At 50.3% G+C, this 22,595-nt stretch overlaps 1 protein-coding gene and 1 long non-coding RNA gene across 2 annotated transcripts in view; one reads left to right on the forward strand and one right to left on the reverse strand.

The window, feature by feature from the left end:
- The window catches only part of LOC147679831 (uncharacterized), a 553,220-nt gene that overhangs the window by 529,863 nt on the left and 762 nt on the right, over nt 1–22,595 (forward strand). The window contains exon 6 of the mRNA XM_086943391.1: nt 17,586–17,998. Coding sequence (XP_086799517.1) covers nt 17,586–17,998 — 413 coding nt within the window. The remainder of the gene's footprint in view (nt 1–17,585; nt 17,999–22,595) is intronic.
- Nucleotides 20,191–22,595, reverse strand: part of LOC147679833 (uncharacterized) — a 285,535-nt gene continuing 283,130 nt past the window's right edge. The window contains exon 3 of the long non-coding RNA XR_015300912.1: nt 20,191–21,095. This is a non-coding gene — a long non-coding RNA (uncharacterized LOC147679833). The remainder of the gene's footprint in view (nt 21,096–22,595) is intronic.

Here is a 22,595-nt window from a genome sequence, read left to right on the forward strand (position 1 = left end):
TCGGTCACAGAATGCTAGGAAGCTGTCCTGCGACAACACAGCAAGCCCGCAATTGAACTTTAATTGTCACTTCCACAATATTTTCTTTCTGTAGAGAACCCTGAGACTATAGGGCATCCCTGCATATTTAATTATTCTGTATGTACCATAGTAAGTTATGTTGTGATTAAGATACTTATATATTTTTGAAAGACAAGCTCTGAGGTTTAAAATACAATAATGCACCTCTTGTGTGAATGTTTGAGTTATGAGTCTCTTACCCCCTCATTACCTCCCTGAGAAATCTTGACTGCTCGCCTTTGCTACGCTGGGTCAAGCTTGGAAAGGGTGGATTTTGTCCAGTTTGCAGATGCATTTTTTTAACACATTTTTATTGATTTTACAACATGTTACCTCACTGCTCAGTAATTAAAGACATCTCCTTAGTCCATAACCCCCTGTTATAGTCCTGACCCCCTCAATCCCGACAGCATAAACATTATATGTCAACAAATCCTTTCGCTAAGTGGAAAGAAAGGGGATGTTCCCATCTCTTGCATCCTATAATAGATCCCAAGTCTTATACGTTACAATAAACCACAAAATCTGTTTTTTAACCCCACAACCAATCAACTGCCCTCCCCCTCCCTCTATCACCGGTGTGTTCAAAACGTTCATTACATCAACATTGTGTATCACATAATAGTCAAATACCATAACTTACTGCAGTGGCTACTTCACCATTTGTCTCGGGTGGGACCCCCCTGTGTTGCATCCCTCACCTATTTCCGGTCAGCCTTGGCTTGCGCCAACCCCTCCCACACACTCGCAGACTCCAGAACTTTCTCATTATTAACGCATCTCGCCTGCTGAAACGGAACGCTACTTTCACTGCCTGCCCATTTAATCAGCTCTGCTTTCCATCTCCTGCTGCTAGGTCCCTCTTTTGACTTCCAGTGTGTGGTGATTTCGCGCTTTGCCAGCAGCAGTCCCATATCTACGAATGTACTTGTTACCTTTGTCTTGGAGGTATGGGGGAACCAGTGCAATATACATGTGACTATGTTAAAATCTATCTGGCGATCAGTGACTGAATTTAATAAGTCTCCTATTTCAGACCAATAATTCCCCAGTTTCGGGCAGTCCCACAGCATGTGTTCAAGTTTCACAGCCTCCTTTGTGTATCTGGGGCATGCAGCACTGTCAACCTTGAAGTATTTTTTAATCTTACCAGGGGTAAGGTACGCTCTGTTCAATATGAAAAAGTGCACCAGCTGGAATCGTGCATTTCCAGTGCTTTTCCAGGCCCTGCGCATGATATGTCCCCAGTCCGATTCTGGGATGGGCTTCCTGATTCCAACCTCCCATTTCAATCGTAATGTGCCTAGCGGAGCCAACCCCTCATCCAGCATTCGCCGATACAGGCATGTACCTGCCTTAAATGTACCTGCTGCCATCACGACATATTGACAAGCCATTGTTGTTTTGGGCTCAGTTAGTCCTTCCTTCCAATGCTTCTGAAGTGCTCACACCAGGGCAGCATGTACTAGGAATCCCCCTCTGGGGAGGTCAAATCGTTACTGTAAGGCCTGGAATGTTAATAATTTACTGTCCTTGTATAAATCTCCCAGGACCTGCACCCCAGCCTGTTCCCACCCAAGCAAGTACGTCCAGTCTCCACCATGGGGCAGTGCTGTAACCATCCCAAATGGTATTTCGGGGGCGTATGGTGTGTCACTCCTGCTCTCCGCTGACTCCGATTCCAACATAATCTTATTGTTTTCTCTTCCAGGGTTAGATCCCTAAGGTCAAGCCTTTGTTTTAATATTATAAAAGATATGATGTGTCTCGGTATTCCTTTACCTCTCATGTCCTCCGGGCCCCTAAATTCTAGTGCAACTACTTGCGTAACAACCTGTAGCTGGGCTGCTATATAATAAAGCTCTAGGTCAGGGACCGCTAAACCTCCCTCTGCTTTCGGTCTCATCATCGTTTTTAGCGCCACTCTCCGTCTACCAGTTCCCCAAAGGAATACTACTATCATAGTATTGAGCAACCTGAACATTGAACTTGGTATCCATATGGGCAAAGGCAGAAAAAAATATTGTAGCTGTGGCAATGCCACCATCTTCAGTAAGGCGGCCCTTCCCGTCACTGACAAAGGAAGCGTACTCCAGAATGCTATGCTACCTCTTAGTGCCCGTATACACCTACCAATATTCCCTTCAAGATTAGCACTGGTTTCATGGTAAATATGTGTACCAAGGTATACTAGGCAGGTAGGTTTCCATCATATCTTCCGCTTCAAGGCAGGTACTACTCTTCCGGGTTTCACTGGAAACAAGCACGTCTTGGTCCAATTCACTCTCAATCCCGATATATCCCTGAATTCCGAGAGCAGTTCTGCCGCACCCTCCAGCACCCCCTCATATTGCGAGATATATTGCTGATCGCCTCTGAAAGGCAACTCCTCATACCTTTGCCCCAGCCTGGCATATGCTGCCAGCTGTTCAATGGCTAACGTGAATAGCAATGGGGAGAGCGGGCAGCCCTGCCTCGTCCCACGGGGATACTTGATATCGGGGAGAAATCGCCATTCCAACTCTCACCCTCGCCGAGGTATACAACACTTTCGTCCACCCTATGAACGACTCTCCCAATCCAAAACGGCCCATTGCTTTATACAGGTAAGGCCATTCTAGGCTGTCAAAAGCCTTCTCTATATCCACGGATAGTACCGTGGCCTGTGTGTAGTCAAGGTGGTCCTCGCCCAGAACTCTGTGTATTTGTAGCTGTATTTCGAGTTGGGATAAACCCAGCCTCATCTCCATGAACTAATCTGTTCATATACTGAAGCAAGCGTGACGCCAAGATCCGACTTAAAATCTTATAGTCAGTGGACATCATTGACAATGGGCGATAAACTGCCGTGTCTGTGCTCTCTCTCCCTGGCTTTAATAATGGAATAACAAGGGCCTCGCGCATGGTCATAGGAAGATGGCCACGGTCGCGCGCCTCCCTGTAGACCTCCAGCAGCCTCGGGCCAACAATTCTAAGTAATGCGAGTAAAATTCTATTGGTAACCCATCTACTCCCGGTGTTTTATTATGAGCCATGTTTTTAACCACGCCTCTAATTTCCTCAATTGTAATATCCCACCCCAATTGCTTCTCTTGTTCATCCTCTAACTGCGGGAGAGGTATGCTCTGTATGAAGGATTTGATGTCTTCATCCCCTCTGTTCAGTGTACTCTCATACAAGGCTGCATAGTACTCTAAAAACCGTGCATTAATCCCTCTCCGAGTATATATTGGACATCCGTCTCGTGCCGTCAATGCCAAGATCGGGGTGCCACGCGGGGAGGTATTGGCCAACCATGCCAACAAGGTCCCCGCTTTGTCTCCCTCCGCATGTGCCTTTACAACATATTTCTTTTAAACGAAACACCAGAGTCTTTCTCTTTCTGCAGCCACTGCCTCCTCAGCTTCCACTACCTCTCTTTGCTTTTCCGGGTGCTCAGGTCTAGCTCTTTCAGCTGTTATCAGCCTGTTTTCTGCTCTTTCCACATCCTGTATCAGTACCTTCCTCACTCCTACATACTTATTAATACACAGCCCTCTCACTACAACCTTGAAGGCGTCCCATTCCATTGCTCTAATAGAAGCTGTCCCTGCATTTTCATTAAAATAATTCACTATCCCTTCAACAACTTCCTTTTTAAAAACCGGGTCATCTAATGTTTTGGGACGTAATCTCCAAGTAGGGATTTCCGACTTTTCTAGTGTCCAATGCATACTAATCAACAACGGGTTGTGGTCGGACAGTGTTCTAGTGAGATACTCAGAGCGAATTATAGAGGTCATTATGGTTTTTGAACATAATATCACATCTAGGCGAACATGAAGTTCGTGTAATGCAGAGAAGTAGGAATAATCTCGATCTCACGGGTGATGAAGTCTCCATGCAGCTACAAAATTCCATCTATTTTGCCAATCTTGTCTATATTTGGATAACCTATGGACAGGGGAGTCTGGTAGGAGAGGATGTGACCTATCTTGAATGACATCTGTTATCAAGTTAAAATGTGCTAACGTGCCAGATATGTGCTCCAGGAATCGCGCCTGATCTACACAGTGCTACGTCGCTCCCATTTAAACGCCCCTCTACAGCTACACATCTTCCTTCTGGGTCTATGGTTTGTTTGGTAACCTGAAAGGGGATCCCAGCTCTAATCCAAATAATTTCCCCTCTTGCAAATGCCGAATAGGATGTCCTAAATACCTGCCCCCTCCACCTTCTCTGCAAGGCTTGACCCTCTGATTTAGTTAGGTGCGTTTCTTGGAGCAATGCAATATGTACCCCTCTCCTGACCAAATAAGCGTGGACCTTATGGCACCTCGTCATTGTGTGTAGTCCCCTTACATTCAAAGTAATACATCGTAGCTCAAGTATTGTCCCCATCATTGTAAATCATCTTGTGCGACCCTTCCTTTACCTGTATGAACACACCAGCAATCCCAACGTCCCAACTGTCCCCCCAAGCCCCCCTTCCTGCCACACCCCCAATAACAGGCCCTAGAACAACACAGCTAGTTCCCATCCATACTTCTCAAAAATAAAACTAATTCACTCCTATGTCCACCAGTAGTCACTGTGGGCGTGCCTTAAGGGCAATGGGGGGCCTAGAGGCAACGGCAAACCCCTCAAACACAATGAGTATTCCCGCTTCTATCCCGTAATTGTACACTGTTCCTCTGGCATACCCGTTTCCCCCACACAAATTGCAAAGCTATCGTGTATTGCTCGAGCGGTCCACCATTGATCCACTTCCCAATGTTCCCCTTGCTCAGTAAACTGACAATGCTCTCACTCTTGGATAGTCCCCAATTCCATGTCTTCCCCAATAGCAGCTCCCAAATTAGTCCTCCAAACCTCATTCATCCATTAGTCCATCAGCTGTGGCCGGGGTGACCTGCGGCATCCGTAGGCTTCCTGCTTCTGAAGTCTCAGTGTCAGATTATGCCTTGTCTCTCTCCGAATCAGTGCTCTCAGGTGATTGCAACGACTGTTCCCCTGACAAAGCAGTCACTACCTTCAGCACGTCTTGCCTCTCTATCTCTGTCTGGGACGGAGATGGTTTCTGCATACCCTGCCGGCGGCGTCTAATACACTGTGACTTGCGACAAAGGTTCCCTGGATGACTCTCGGAGGTGTTTACATCGGTAGCTCAGTTCCAGATCGATAGGCTTCCAACCAGGCCCATGCTTCTTCCGGGCTATCGTGAAAGCTGCCGTCCAACATTATTTTCAATCTGGCTGGGAACAACAATGAATATTGGAGGCTCACCGATCTCAGCTCTTTCTTAACTGCCAGGAAAGACGCGCGGCGGCGCTGGGTCTCCAGGGTATAATCCGGAAAGATAGTCACTTTGCCATTCTCAACTTGATACGGGCCTTCTGTTCGTGCTTTTTTGAGTCAAAAGTCTCTATCCTTGTAGTGCAGTATTCTTGCTACTACCAGACGGGGGGGGGGACAGTCCGGCTGCGGTGGTTTTGCCGGTACTCTGTGTGCTCGTTCTAAGGCAGGGTACTCATAGTACATCTCGCAGGCCGCCAGCGGCCCGGCAAGCCTTTCCTGGTGGCCCGCGGACCTTGCAGATATAGTACCCGTGATTCAAAAAAGCTTTTTTAAAGAGTGTGTGTAACCGGAGCGAGACTCGGAGAGACTCAAAGGGGGACCAAGGTGGTCGAGGTGAAAAAGGAGGACGTGGCGGCAAAGGTTTAAAGGGGAGAAAAGGTTGCAGAGGCATTGACGGGTTGAAGGTGAGTTGTGTAACCAAAGCTTAAAATTAAAAGCGAATATTATAAAAAAACAATTTTTGTTTACTTTGCCACAGGGCGCGCAGTGAAAGCTGTAAAACCCTTCTGCGCATGGCTTCGTTCGCATAGTCATGGCGGCGAGGTAGAGGGAGCTTGAGGGATTATTAAGTGGGGTTTGGGCGTGCAGGTGAATGGCAGGGAGAGCGTGAGGCTGAGCGAGGATAAGAGAGCGGGTGTGAGGGAGGAACACGCATAGGGGTGCTTGAGAGAGTGCGAGGGTGTCTATGTGGTGGCTGTGAGCAGTGGGTGTGAGGCTTGGAGAGTGAAAGAGTGAGGGTAAGCTTGAGGAATGAGGGGGTTGGGCGTGAGGGGAGAGCAGGTGAGGGTGTATGATGTGGGGGAGGGTGTTGCAAACAAAACAGGAGATGGACAGAATGTGGATCAATGTCACACATTCACCCCAGTCCAAAGATCTGGGCCCAAATCCATCGTTTTTTTGCACTCCACACCACCCTGGGTTAGACAATGGCGATATGCAAATCAGCGCTGACCCTGTGCCCCATGGGAACAGTCCAGTCCGAACTACAAAAGCCATGTCCTTCCCAGAACGGAATCAAGCATCCGAGGACCGGACCGGTTTCGAGGTAACACCTCTCATCAGCCCGGCTAGCTTGACTCCAGTGGTGTGGAGTGCCTGGGACCCACGTCTGAGCATTCCCAGCGCACTTATGGCGGTAATTGCAAACAAAACAGGTGATGGACAGAATGTGGATCAATGTCACACATTCACCCCAGTCCAAAGATCTGGGCCCAAATCCATCGTTTTTTTGCACTCCACACCACCCTGGGTTAGACAATGGCGATATGCAAATCAGCTCTGACCCTGTGCCCCATGGGAACAGTCCAGTCCGAACTACAAAAGCCATGTCCTTCCCAGAACGGAATCAAGCATCCGAGGACCAGACCGGTTTCGAGGTAACACCTCTCATCAGCCCGGCTAGCTTGACTCCAGTGGTGTGGAGTGCCTGGGACCCACGTCTGAGCATCCCCAGCGCACTTATGGGGGAGGGTGTGGCACACGTAGATTGGTGGTTGTGTGCGAGGGTGTGTATGTGATGAAAGTGAAAGGTGAATGGATGTGAAACTGGCTGAAGGAGAGAGGAAGGGTGAGCTTGAGGGGCGAGGTAGGGTTTGAGTGTCAGGGTTGAGCACACATAAATTGGTGAGTGGGTGTGTGAAGCATGTGGTGGAAGCGAGAGGTGGATGAGGTAGTTTGTGCGGTGCCGTTTTGCAGGTTCGTGCTAGGGCCGAGGATGGAGGTAGGTTGTTTATGAGAGAACACGGCATGTGAACCTGGCGACACAGCAATTGTCAGTACTTAATTTGAGCCGGCGGGGGCCAGCTGCACTCATTTTTGGGAACAAGTACTTGTTTTTATGTAGTGCTTGCTATCAGGTCACCATGTCACCCAATGTAACTGTACTCAATTTCTAAACCTGGGAAGGCTGAATACCTGAGTCACCCTGCCAAAAAACGCCTGTGTGACCTGTAACACACTACCCAATGTGTAGGCCCTATCTGCATAGCATGGGTGATCATCACCTGTCTCTCAACAAATCGTTTGCTAAGCAACCACTCCTGCAATAAATTCTCTGTTCACATCCATACATGCCGTTTCTTGTCCGCAGCTTCCCCCTACCCATAAGAAGAAAGAGTGATTCACACAGAAGTCAGCAGTGGAGACCGCGAGCCTCAGCGCCTACCCTATACTCCCCGCTGCCCCCCTCCCTCCCCTCCTTCCATCACCTCACAGTCCACGCAGGCCCTGCCAAAATAACATCTCAGAAGTAATGTGGGCACTGGGCAGACATTAAATGTCGCTTACAGCAGTTGCCACATTGCAGGTTGACAAGAATACGTTACAAGCTGTTGGAGAGATCTGATAATGGTTTACTATACAAAATATGATATCAAACATAAAACAACGAGTGAAAGGGGCGTCTCATTCATTTTGCAGACGCAAAAATGAGTTCCCTCATCCTGCAGAATGAGGGAAGGGGAGTGAGGGTGAGGGAAGGGGAGTGAGGGTGAGGAAGGGTGAGGGAAGGGGAGTGAGGGTGAGGAAGGGTGAGGGAAGGGGAGTGAGGGAGAGGGACGGAAGGAGAGAGAGAGAGAGAGAGAGAGACAGAGAGAGAGAGAGAGAGAGAGAGAAACGTTGTTGCGCCAATTTCGACTTTCAGCGTCCTCGGCACGTCGTTCTAAAGCCTGTATTCGATCCAGGGCAACCGTCATTTTATTCTCCAATACACTGTGGGCCGGCGCCACTTCTTGTAGTGTCGCCTCCACCTGTTTTACCCTAGCGCATGATTTAGAGTGATCCGCTCGCAGTAGGCCCGGCCCTGTTGCCACCTGTGCAATATCTTGTTGTAAGGCCGTGCGAGAATCCGCAATCGCTACTAGTATTCGATCAAATTGTTGCTGCATTGCGGGGTCCTGCGTGTCCCCAGGTTGTCCAATCTGTCAGTCTCTGGCGTTTCGCTGTCTGGTGTTTGTGGTGTGCCTCCCTGTATCCCTCTAAGTTTCCCCATGGTTTGGCTCTTCAGACCCTATACAATGATTTAAGGATTGTCACTGTGCTCAGAATCCAGGGGTCATCCAATGACCGAGAGCAACGCGGTTGAGTCCAGGACTGAAACCTATCTGCGATATCTGCCACATGGTTGCTGTTCCAAGACCCAGCCCTGGTGGTGCCCCGGCATGTCAACCGCCTCTAGCTGTTACTTTCATCAATATCTCACCCCTATATACTCAGCCCGCCAGCTCTCCTCTGCGTAGGCTAATTCCTCTCACAGTGGCATGTGTCTTATGAAGTTGGAGGTTCGCGGTCCTATGACAGTGCAGTCTTGCGTCCTACAGGCGTGGTTCTGCCCCGTTCAGCTACAACTAAATAAAGTACTGTGCCTCATGTTCATGCCCGACAGCAGTTAGGGAGGGACCATAGCTGTGGACCCTTTGGAAGCTGTGTCAACAATGTCCCCCACTGCAGCAGAGCTTACCAGGGCACCATACATCAAAGGAGTACACTACCAGGGGAGCCATGCACCTCGACCTGGCACGTGTCAGCAAACCCAGATCGCGCAATACCTACACTCCACGCGGTTACTTGAAGTGTAAAAGGCCATTTATTAGGACATGGTTGCAATCATTTAGACTTATTAACAGTACATCAATGGATGAAAATATACATTTCCATAATCATTTAGACTTATTAACAGTACATCAATGGATGAAATATACGTTTCCATAATCATTTAGACTTATTAACAGTACATCAATGCATGAAATATACGTTTCCATCCCATCCCCACGCATTCTCCATTCTGGCTTTCCAAAACCCTCTCACCTGTCTGACTCTTCACCCATTCACTCGATAACCTCCTTCCTCTCCCCATTCTCACCTTCACTTGCCCTCCAAGCATCCTCTGTTGACTTTGCCTTTATTGCTCATTGCCTCCCGTGCCCCACTATCAGTCACCTGTGTACTGTTCTCCCCCCACCCGAGGGGTGGATCCACCCGTATGTGACTCTCTACCCCTCCAAAGTACCGCCACCCAGGGAACCCCCGGATGGTGGTTACCTGCCCCACCCCCCCCATTGTCCTGCGCACCTTTCGCCTCCTGCCAGCCTCACTCAAAGCCTTCCAGTGGACGACAATCCACCACCTCATCCCGGATCCAGCAGCAAAATTACCACTCCCGATAGAAACATTAATCGCGAAAGGTGCCCTTCCAGCCACGGGCCCACGCGCCCTTCAGTCCCGTGCCCAAAGGCAGCCTCCCTGCAGCAGCACCCGGTGAACGACCATCCACCGACCATGCGTCCCCTGTCATACAGGGACGTCCCCTGGCAAAATCCACCAAGAAAACTGCTCTCGACGCTGCGATATTCCTGTATCATTCCCACCTGCGCCTGCATGCGGGGTACACAAAACATCCCATGGGGCCACACCCTGCGTGGTGAACGGCCATCCACCACCGCGCCCAACGCCCGCATACCAGCAACATGTCTGGACCCAATCATTTGTCTGAAAAATCCACTCCCCCCGCGGTGAATGGCCATCCACCACCTGGCCTGCATCCACCACCTGTACACATCCCAGCAGAACCATCGACCACTCCGGACCACTGTATTGGCCATCCAATGTGCCCCTTTTCCTCCCGAGGTGGACGACCATCCACCCCCTGGTCAACCGTCCTTTTCCCCTTCGACAACCATTGCCAATCCCGCTCCCGGACCATAAAGGTGCACCCCCCACCCCAAAGGCTGTGCAACATGTAAGACCGTCCCCTTTCTAAATGGAAGTGCTCACGTCTGCAAATACCGAGTAACCCTAGAAGTTCAAGATGACAAAGAAGCATTCTAGCATGTGACGTGATCGTATATGATCATGTCATGTCAGTGAAACCAAGTCTGATCTTAGGGAAGCATGAAGCCACCGCCAGTTCATCCTCACTACATCCTGCATGTCACTGTGCGTTGGGTAAGCGCCCCCCCCATTGCGGTGAACGACCGTCCACCATTGTGCCCGAGGCCACCAAAACCAACAACCCCGGACAAATCATTGGCCACCCCAGCCATTCCCCCACCCCACTTCTGAGGTAAACGACCATCCACCCCTTGTACCACAGTCCTTCTATCCCTTGGCAAACCATAACAGTTGCACACCATAAAGGAATCTCAATGTAAATAAAATCCAGTCATTGTTAAGGCATCAAACTCAAGCCGGTCACCCCCCCATCTCTCAGAACGTCCTGCGGTGGACAGCCAACTGTGGATCCCCCCCTACCCGCAGTGAACAACTATTCACCCAACCGGGCCAGCAATCCGTCCCCAGGTGGTCCCGGGCCAACTCCGTTCCTGTTAGGTGACCCCCCCCCGTGGACGACCATCCACAGCCTGCACCTCCATTCGAATGTAAGCGAGTTACAGTCCTGACCATTCCTGGACCGCGACAGGCGGCTCCCCGTGAAAAAGGCCCCCACCTTCTATCTCGCCCCAAACAGTCCCATCACCCCGGGCGCCATGGCCTGAACCCCCACATCTTTGACCCCCAACAGTCTCCCCCAAGCACAAAACATGTGTCTGTCCATGATGCCCCATGTTCCGTTCACTGGAAACACATCCCTGCGAAGCATCCCAGGATCACGCCAGACCTGACATATCCCAGTAAACTCACCCCCATCATGTATCCAAAAATCAGGGCAACCTCCCATTTCCTGTGCCCAACGGTGACCGCACTGGTACCAACATCCCCCCCCCACAAATGTTGTCCGACCCGATCTCTCAACAGGTCACCACCCAACAATCGTGGACCCCACCCAGTAATGTCCACACACCCGCTAGTACGCCTCCACCGTCAACCAAATCGGGGAGAAAAAGGCCACACCCATCCAGGCGACTGCCCTGGCTCCCGCTCAACTTCCAGACCCCTTGGTAGAAAAGAAAGATCAGTCCTGTAAAATATATGACGTACCCCCAGCCCTCTAACGGCCGTTGACCCGATCTCCTCTTCAAGACAAACCCCATGTCCCCAGTACCCACACCGCCACAGGCACCGCCTGCACCCACCACCCCACCAGTGCCCCCCACTCCCCAGGACCCCCACAGGACAACACAGCTGTTGCCGCCCGAGCCCCCAAGAACCACACTCCTCTCCAGACCGTCCCACCACAGAACATTCCAGTTACGCACATGACCAGCAAATCCCAGGCGAAACGTCTCCCCCGTCGAAAGACGACTCCCTCCCTCCAACTAACTGCACTCGGAATCCTCGGTGATCGTCCGACACTCACCCTTGCCCCCGCACAAACCGACACCAATATGCCAGGCCCTTAGTGCCCTCATGCCTGTGCACACCTCTGCCACAACTACACCGCACCTCAGCTGCTCCGTTCGCAAGCCTGCACCCTAATTTGGCACTACCAACCTGCCCCCCGCGGTCCAACCTACCTCCCCTCGGTCCCTTCGGATCTGCAAGTAGTTCTAAACCACAACCCCCGCCACCGTGGCGCGCAGTACCACGCACCCAGGTCAACGCAAAGAAACCCCCCTCTCCCCCCCAAGACCCCAGCACACAGTGGCCCCAATACCGCTACCACCACGCCACATCTTCCCGTACCACCTCGGCCACCCCCCCACCAAAAAGGCCCCCTTGCTCCCAGCCCTCAACTACTCATGCACACGTGTCCAACAGGACCACCCCCGAGCTGCCCTGTACATCCCCGCAAACGCTTCCATCATAAACTCCTCCTTCCTTTGGAAAAAACACCACTCCCAAACCATCCTGCCAAAAATTACCCCCGCCATGGCCGACGCGTCAGACGCTCACCGCCATACCACGCCCATCCTTTGAAAACTCTCCCAGGCCTGAGTCTGCTGTTAGAGGTTGTGAATTCACCCCTGCACTCCTTTCCCGCCCCATCGACTGGCAAGCCTCCAATTCCCGGGGACGAAAACCACTCACCCTCCCGCATAGCCCGACACAAAAATTCCCCAACCTTCGCGCGAAAATCCCCCCGCCAAGCTAATCCAAGATGTGAAGCCCACCGCCACCTACACGGCACCCCAAAACCTGGCTTCCGCCTCCCCGGCGCATTCAGTACCCCCTTCACTGCTCCAACCTTGCACCCACGTGGTGCCGCTATGCCCGTACTGCTGCGGGTAGCGTCCGAATCTCGCCGGAACATCCTTCCCTGCCAGTGTAAGCATCCAGACCCCAGAGCCCCCCACCCGCCTGAAAGCCAATGTCACGTCCAAATGCCACTAGGGAGTCAACCGGCCATCCCAGTCCTCCCGCTGTTCAGCAAACCGCTGTGAATCATGTCACCCACACTGTGCTCCCATCAGGACCCCTGCCGCCGCAGCCCTGGTATCCCCCAGCACATCCCCCTACAATTACAGCACATTGCCCCTGAATCGCCAGGATCCCCCCCAAGCTGTCCACATCCCCCAGTCCGCAGCCTTAATTGCGCACATAAGGGCTGCCCCAGCACAACGCCCCTTTACTTATAGGCGCCATGCCCATCGTGGCCGTGCCCGAATGTCCCACCTTGGCCCCCTGACCCCTACCACAAGAAAGAACAATCCTGGCACCATGAACCCCCCCCAAACCAGTGAACTCAACATCCCCATCACACAGCACCCGCAGAGCCCCACCGCTCCCTTCGCAACCACACCACCTGACCCCAAGCATTTCCCACACCACAACCATGCCAACTCATACACAAAACATAAGTAACAGTGTCTGGATAAAAGGTGTATCTGATGCTGCGCGAATACCCCGGTGGAGGGCAGGCCGCCACGGACCCCCCTACTGCTTCGGACCAGCGTATGGAGGCCGTAGTGCGCCCCGCTGGCATCACCTGTTGTCGCGCTGGGGCACCGTCCGTATTCCGCTCCCTCCACCAGGTCGCCACAACCCGGTAGGCCCAAGCACCACCGGGCCTCGCGCCGTCTTGGCCGTCCCTCACCTAGTCCCAGATACCCAGTTGCGCGCGTCAACAAACTCCACCGGGACCCGCCCGTGACCAACTTGAAAAGCGCGGGCTCCCAGGGTGGACCGGCCCACGCCCCGCCTTGCCGCCAAAATTAAGTGGGTGCCTGCTGGACCGCTGCCGGCTCCGTTCTCCGCTGCCAAAACTCTCGAAACGCCCCGTGCCGATCAGCTGATGAATGCCGCCACCAAGTTTAGCCACCCATCTCCTAAAGCGAACGGGGGTCCCCCGCAAAATGAGGAGCAGTGGCAACCAAAATGTACCCACAGCCTGACCCAGGACCGTTCCCACCCTCCCCCCAGGCACGCAGAGTAAGCCCCCCCCCCAGGACAGCGGACAAAGAGTGGAAAGAAAACCCCCCTCCCCCCCACCCCCGCAGCGAGCCCCCCCCCGCGGCCTCCCACACCGAACCCCCAGGCCCCTCCCCCCCGCAGGCCAACGCAGCGCGACGGAAAACCCCAGGAGAAGCCTGAGGAAAAACCTGGGGGAAAGAGAAACGCGCGCGCAAGGCGGGCCCCCCCCCCCACCCGCTCCCAGACAGGGTGACCCGGCATCATCTACCAATTCCCGCCACGGCCGCCATGCATTCCCGCCGCTCCGCACACCTACTCACTGCACGCCGAATCCCCCAACCGGGCCAGGGGCTGCTCCCGATCGACATTCCCGTCCTCACTCGCCTCGTGGCGAAAACACCGCCGCACCAGAAACTCCCCAGGGGGCATCCCCCGGAGACTGCCAGACAACCAGCCAAACCCTCCATCTGCCTGCTGATCGACAAATCAGCCAGCTCTAAACGGCCCTAAAAAACTAACAAACATAAAATGTCCTCCCGGTGATGCACAGGTGTCAGGAAGAGGCCGGATCTTCCTCTCCTGACACCTTATATGCCCTCCCCAATCCCACCCCTTCCCTTAACCCCTGTAGTCCCGCCCTCCACCTTGTCCTTCCGTGCCTTGCGCGAAAACCCCGAGGGAAGACTGGTCTGCGACCCTACTTCCCCCGGGGGCCGCACTCTGTCACTACTTCAGCCCCACCTGGGGCCGTCCGGGAGCAGAGTTCAGGCCCAACTGGAGTCTCTGGTTCGTAGGAGGACAGAACTGGTGCAGTAAGGTTTCTAAGCGCGCATCAGGGCTTGCACCGACAGTCATTGCATGGGGCCAGTGGTAGCCCAGCCAAAGTTCGTTGAATACACGGAGGCCTTCCTCCCCTACCTCTTCCTCTTCTCTTTTGCGTAATTGAAGTCCCCCCCGCTCAGGGCCACCCTTCTCCCGTTTTTGTGTGCTCCCCGCCTCAGCTCACAGGATGCGACTGCCCCCGTAGGCCCCCTTCCGCCACCGCAGCCAGGGGCCCGTGTTAGATCGCGCCCCACTCACCACGGCTGGTTTGGTGGTAACACAGCCTCCGCAACGGCGTCCTGGACCAGTCGTTCCTCCGCACCTTCCCCTGTCTGCTCGGCGCAGCCTCAGCTTTCTGGACTCCCAGCACCTCGCAGCCGGACACAGTCTGCACCGCCCTGCAGTCAGCTCCCGCGGGGAGCCTCCATGGTGCAGGGCGCGTCCTCCTTCACCGCTCCAACTCCCAGATGCCGCCCAGAACTCGGCATGATTCCCAGCAAGGTCCTACAGTGATACACAGTTTCCTGTCTTCAGACGGCAGCTCTCACCAGCCTCCGGCCCAGGGTCGGGTATTCTGCAGTAGAGCCGCCGCCATTTTGTGCCGCACCGGAGCCAGCAACCTCCATCGACAGACCAGCCCAGAGAACGACTCGGAGCCCGATTTTCATCTGTGCGAGTGCCAAGTAAGCTCAGCACCCCGCGGCTCGTTCCCAGCACCGTTCGACACGCCAGGGCACCATGCTTGTTCAGGATTAATGTGGGCATCTGTGCGGAGCTCAGCGCCCACAGCCTGCTCCATCGGCTTCCAAGCCACGCCGACCTCCAGTTTGCAGATCCATACTAGGACAGACACCAGGATAGCGATGGCATACACACTCAACCACCATGAGGGGCCCCAAGCCACTATCTGTCATGGGGCCACTCGAATGTGTTCTTACTGTAGGTCTTAGATAAGATGGAGTGTTTGGGAGTTCACTGGGTACAGGGGAAGATTGAGCAAACACTACCAGGAATGGGGGCTTCCTGCCCACGTACACAAGTGTCAGAAATGTTCAGAATATTTGAATCCTTTTCTGACAAGGGTCACTAAAGAGTAAATGTCAGGGCTCAATAGAGCTTGCTCTGCCAGGCAGACTGATGTCTGGCTTGGTGATTCCACCTTGATGCAGAAGGCCTGACCCGGGGTGGTATGCTTCGGTCCAGCACAAGAGATCTAAGTTGACTGTTGCTGCTGCAGTTGAAAATATAGTTTTGTTCTTGGGCAGGGCCATCAATGCCATATTTAAGTTCCCAGTTGTAATGTTTTTCAGCATAAGTAAAAAGTCATTTTGGGAGGCTGCTTGTCGAGTCCTGGGGTAGTAAACATTCTCTATATTCAAAGGAGTGCGAGGAACGGAGGACTAATGCACCTCAGTCTCCCTTAAGTATCAGAACATACGTGGCCCTAAAGACAAATGGAAGCTATACATACTCTAGCCTTCTAAGAGAATTATCAGAAGTTGAAGTATCTCTCACTACTAGTAGAAGGGAGAAAATGTTTTCCCCATTTCAGTCACCCAGGTCATAGCAGTTGGGTGCTTCAAAATACATGGTTAAGGTAGGTGGTAAAGGTAACTGCTGCATCCTGGAGCGACCGGTGGGTGCACAGATCTGTTCTGCTTTGCCACAGCTTCTCATCATCGGTGTACTCCCGTTTTACTGGGGCCTGACATGCTATGAATTTGGAACTAGTTCGAATGGTTGTAGGTGGTCATGTGTAAATGTGTGTGAATGTGTTTCGATTTATATAGCGCACTTTAACCCAGGGGCCTCAAGGCGCTTGCTTAGGGAACCCGTCCTGGTATTCTCCTGTGAGATACCCCAGCCGGGTATCCACAAGTTGAAAGCCAGGCATCCCGCCGCGAGGGGCCGTAGTGGAGATTAAGCAAGCTATTGCCCAGAGTCGCAGAGTGTGACCCCGTGAGTCGAGTAGGCACCAGAGCGAGAATTGTCGACTCCGTGGAATTTTTGAGCCCGAGACCCGCCGGGGCGGGGAATCGAACCCTGGTCCACGGCCGATCTCAGCTTCTGGGTCTGCCGCCTCTAACCACTGAGCCACGCTTCTCCACTTCATGCTGGTGGTGTGTGTCTCTGCGCTGGGTAAGGTGGGCCTCCTGTCTGTCCTGGGAGCCTGCCAGCTCTGTGTGGGTAGTGCACTCAATGAATGTGTCTGAGAGGACCCTATAATTAAAGATCAGGTAAGGAGTAAACACATATGAACGTGCCCAGGAAACACTGTACTACTTTAATAATTTGTAGGCTAACATATGTTGAAAATGCGGTAAATGTGGAGTTTGTTTACAAGTTGGGTCGATACGTTTCACTGCCTGAATGTGCAGGGAGCTTCTTCAGGTGCAAAGGATCCTATTGAGTTCCTAGGGGGTCTACGTGGGTACTTGCATTATTGTTTGTGTCAATGCCCCTGAAATGTAAACCAGAAAAAAACGTCTCAGATTTCAAAGTGCTGAAATTAAGACCAGGTTAAAATGTGCAGTGCAAACCGTTCCAAATATAAATACCTTTGTTTTAATTGTTAAGCGTCGAGAAGAGTTGTCACGAAAATGCTCCATGGGCCAAGACTGACATGATGTCAGGTATTTGCAGCACACACAGATAAGGTGAAAAGAGTGAAACGCATAATATTTCTTAAAACATCCTTTCAGTCAACATTAGGGTCATATTGTATTAGGGAACATTTAAATGTGATAAACATACTAGGAAATAATGTCTGAGACATGCTAATGAAGAGAAATGAATGCCTCTTCCTTCCATCACTGCTCGTGAGATGGTGTGGGATGACCTCTTTCAGGAGGGTAGGGAATTTCACCTTTTCTTGTGGTGGAAATGGTCGATCAGGGGGTACCAAAAGCATTGTGTTCTCCATAGTTTAACGCCATAGTATAAAGGCCTAATTAGAGGCTTATCTGAAAATCCCACACTGATATTACCCCACAGGTCATTTGTTTTTCCCTGGCTCCCATCTGCCAGATCCACACACCAAAAGAGGGTTCCTGTATGCTAGCCTGCAGCCCCCACAGAGCTGGAGTAGTGACACTCTGTGTTAATCTCTTTTTTCACAGATACCCTGGACATCCACATGTACGCATCTGATGGAGCCGATCTAATGGTTGGCAGCACCTCCAAATCATTCACCATCCTGGAGAAGTTTCTAGAAGATGACATGTTCCGCTCTGTCCTGGAGGACATTCTTGGGGGCTCGGAGTCACTCTATGAGCTGGAGAAACGTGTACATGACCCGGAGTCACTCTCCGGGATGGAGGAGTTTCCAGAAGCTCCAGCACCACATCTCCGTATGGCCAGACTTGAGGAGGATGCCGCCTCATCGCCCACCGCACTGGAGAGTGCAAACGCAAAAGTCAGAAGAGCATTTCGGGTCCTGGGTAGGAACAGGATTGCAGTTGCTCTGAATTTGTCAGGGACAGACCGCTACCTGGCATGCGGGGCAGGGACCCCACCCTCGTTGACTATGGAGGTGAGTGATGGTGGTGGGGGTTCTATTTCTAGTGCAGAGCGTGAGTGGAGAGAAGTATTATGCTGCATGGTAAATTAAAGGCTCCCACCCTCTTAAGCCTGCACTAAAGTGATATCACATTGTGACCAATATATCACCCAAAACAAAAAATTGTGATTTACACCGTATCATTTAGCAGATCACCAGCAGTGGGAACGATAGAGGTTGGAAGCAGGGATACAATATGCTAGGAGCGAAAATGCATCAGGATTCTTCAAGGCAGCTCTTGTTCCTGAAAGAAACCGGGGCTCCCTTCAGTACTACCTTCTTCCCCTGAGGTTTCATCAGCATTCACAAAGAGAAGGGTGGTACAAGGAGACACCACCTCCTTTGAGAGGTCACTAATTCATCAATTATTTGTGACTGCAGTTGCAATACAAGATATTGATACATTCCATTGTGACTTGCAGATAGGCGGGTCCGCCACTTCACGCCCACTGCTAATTGCAATTCGGAGTGAATCATAAAGCCCATTTTGTGTGTCGGCAAGGCTTTTCCGACCTGCAAAATTAGTTGAGTAAATAGAAAAACGCCTTTTTCAAGTCGCGAACCCCGTGATTTTGCAAATAGCAGGGTTTGCATTTGCAAAATGGCTTTGTACATCTGGCCTCTTAACTCCTCATTTGAGTTGTACCCCATTTATATGTCGGTAGTGCTCAGGTTTTTTTTGTTATTTCCCCTACAGGTATTCCCTTCTTTCAGTAGAAAAGATAGGATTTCCTTGCAGTTATCCAGCACTGATTGGCCCCAGGGAGGGCTGGGCCATATGGGGCAGATTTCCACCAGCTCGGAGGGTGAAAGGAAGAGGAGCTCAGCAGTCTGCTCTGCTACCCTCCTGTTGGTGTGTCTGACAGTAGGTGCACCACACAGTACTACATACATTGTGCATCCAGAGTTCCTTCCATAGTGCCCTCGACTTGCTTGTACAGTGCTATATGTTGTATTGTGTGTGTGTCAAAAGTGAGGGTGTCACATAACTTCTGCCACAACTGATTTCCACTGCTCATATTGATGTCGAGTCTTCCCCTGAGCTCTGATGGAGGCTCTACTAATCCTGCTGGCCCACATGTCTTCTTCTCATTGGCTGAGAGTTATAGAGGGTGAACTCCTGGGTGGAAGAGTCTGGGGTCAGAGTGATACATTGCATGGTTGTCAGGCACTGCTGCCTGCACTTGTTCCTGCCCTCGCCTTTCGTGGTCGGCAGCCCCTGCCTGTGCCTTCGCTTGGTATTTGCGCCCGGCCTGGGTGTGGATGATCAGCTTCCTTTTGCCTTTGGACACAAAGTACTACAATCGTCAGCTTTGTGACTCTTGAGCCCCGGGGAGGCCTAGCACAACACTGTCAGACTTAGCAGACCAACTGGTTACTCACCGCACCACATCCCACACCTTGCGCCATGCAAACCTCCACCTACTACTAGCACCTAAACCACCATGAGCTTCACAAGGTTCAGGTCCTTCAAACTGCACATTCCTCTCCTGTAGCTTGACATTGTCATTCAAATCAGAGACAACAGCAACCTTCTAGATCTCAAGTGAGCCCTTTAAACTCGCCTTAATACACTCAGAAACAGCATGATGGAAGCCCGGCTCATTATCTCCTCGTGGCCCCACCAGCCACCGTGCAAAACACAGCACCATGAGCTGTCCAAAGACCACAGGGTGTGAACATGAACATCTCTACGCTGTCTGTTATTTCTAGGTTTTTTGATGCTTGAAACTATGTTTCTCTTTGATCATCACGGTATCTGCAACGTTTCTATATGAAGTCACCCAGCAACTCATGAGCTCAAGTCCATATGTACCTCCTTAATCCCATGTCATGTTCCGCCATTTTATCAAAAGGACTGTAAATTTGCATTAGCCACAGACAAAGGGCAGTGACCTCATTTACGCTGACCCTTTCACATTCAAGAGAGATGTTGCCCATGTGTAATATGTTAACAATATGCCAATGTGGCGCTCAAATGCTATTGTGAACATGTGGATAGTGCCAGCTCTTTGGACGAAGGGTGAGGGCTGATGTTCAACTCGCGAGGTGTCAGGAGCTAATGGTACCTCAGTCCTGAAGAAATGTGGAGGGGTTCTAGAATCGGTGAGGCAATCTTGGGTTTATGCTAAACCCTCCAGAAAGAGAGATGTCCTGCGGAGGGTGAGGTGGGCACTACGACTTACATTTATTTTTATTTTTTGCATAGTTTTCGCAGTGAACAAACCAGGTTTTGTGGTCATCGGAGGTCTATACTATTATACTATACTATACTATACATATTATCCAGATGGATATTTCTAAAAAAAATATATTGTTTGAAAAACCGGAATGAAATGATTGGTCAACAATAAACGTAAATGCTGTATGAATGCTAGGGTTATAAAAGCATAATTTTAAGTAATGTGTGGAAAATGTCACATTATTGTACTCAAGTGAAGAAGATTTACACATATAAAGCGGGATCAGCTCATTTAAGGTGTGGATAGAGGTGGACTCACTTCAGAAGAATGTTTACTCAATCTATGGAATGTCATCTTTCAACCCAGTAAAATGTGATCTGAGTTTAAAAATCCATTGTTATTCTCTGGTGAATCGTCTCCCGGTCGTGGAGCTTGGATCAGGAGTGAGATGAGGTTTTTATAGTATGATCCATTTGAGGTCATTCTCATTATGTCCCATTTCAAGACAGCGTCCAGGTTTTTGTTAGTTGAGCTGTGGCGGCTTATTATACCCTTGTTTTCTTCTCATCGGATTTGAACATTTCTGGTTGACATGTCTACATATCATAGGCCATAAGGCGAAGTGATATGGTAGGTCACTTTCTCTGTGTTACAGTTGATGTGGAGGACGTTCTCAGCTCCCCAGTCCTTCTTCAGACTGCTGATAGCTGCCCCAGTGCCCTGTTTGCAATCACTTAGGGGACACAGGTCCAGCTTTTCGCTTTCCAAGGCCTCCTTCATACTAAGAAATATATGGGAAGGATGCCCAGAACACGCACAGCTGCCCTGGCACAATTTTGCCGAGGTAGTTGTCTGCATTCTCATGCTGATCTTCAAGCCGTACATCTCTAGAAAAACAATGAAATTCTCTGAATTATCTAAAGTTAAAGAGAAATTAAAGAGAGTGTCAATAGTGACTGCTGCATAATCTAGAATGAAATGAATTTCAAAGAGTAAAGGCACTGACACAGCACCACATTACACAATATAAAATATAAAAATATATACATAAACATGCATAGCATTGAAAATTGACGTTTTCTACAAACAAAAAACCTAACGCCATCATAGTGTACGCATCAAATAATGGCATAAAAGAAGCTCTAAACCTGAAATGAGAGCTCGTGACCATAACAACAGCCGATCAATTATGTCCTCAGAGCTGGCACTGACTATATTTTCACACAAAGAAACAATCGTGGCATCACTATTTAAATTCACTATCATTATAGCTACTTAGCTGCCCAGTGATAGAAACTCTTGAGAATTCATCAAAATGGCTCCTCTATATCTCATTCACATACATTATGCTCCATCATACAGGGATAGTGGGGATGGGAGTTAAGGGTACGCGAGTACAATGGGGTTGGGTAATAAGGTTAAAATGCGACTTTTTCTTGCAAAATATATTCAATTCTTTTATTATGTTTTGGAGCTCCGGGAACATCCACATAAAAACCATACACAAAACAAGACCCATTCAATGCAAGAAGGACGTCTACAATGTTTACAAAAATACAGAGTAATCAGATTCACATACTACAAAAGCCATCAATAAACAGCTAAAAAACATTTAAAAAAGTTAAAAATATTAAAACAAAAGATTTCATTTGGGGGATTATACAATGCAAGTAAGAAAGAGTTAGCATTTAAAATATCCAATTGCAAACATACATATCTTAACCACTTACGCCGAAATGGGCGCAATACAGGGCATATGAAGAGAACGTGCAAGCGATCCTGGGTGGACAAGTTGCAAAAATTACAAATTGCACGAGCACCATACCACTTTGCCAATAGATTGTTTAATGGCAACAAATCCTGTCTTAGGAGAAACCAAAATCGCTGTATGCCATGTGGTAGATGCAATGGCTCCTCTATATCTCATTCACATACATAAGGGCCCACATGCATCAAGCATTTTTGTAGTCGCAAACGGTGCGATTCCTTAAAATCGGCTGTTTGCGAATGCAAAAGTGCTTTTTGGGATGCATGAAGCAATTTTAGAATTCGTAACATGTTTGCGAGTTCTAAAATTGCGGGTGCTTTTAAGAAGTCGCAGATGTGCGATTTCTTAAAAGCAATGCATCATTAAATTTAAAACTGTAAATTCGCAATTAGGATGCCAAATTTACCGAGTGGTTGAACCACTCGGTAAATTTGGAAAAAGTGTTTAAAATGCTTAAAATGTTTTTTTTTCAACATTCATGTTTCACACACACATGTCCTTAGGACATGTGTGTGTGAAACATGATGCGAAAAATACATTTCAGGGGTGCATGGGGGGGTCCTTTGGACCCCCCCCTGCACCCATGAAATTTTCAAAGTGCCACTCGCAATTCCCATTG

This window comes from Lissotriton vulgaris, chromosome 11, assembly GCF_964263255.1.
Source record: "Lissotriton vulgaris chromosome 11, aLisVul1.2, whole genome shotgun sequence".
In the NCBI taxonomy this organism is placed as follows: Eukaryota; Metazoa; Chordata; class Amphibia; order Caudata; family Salamandridae; genus Lissotriton; species Lissotriton vulgaris.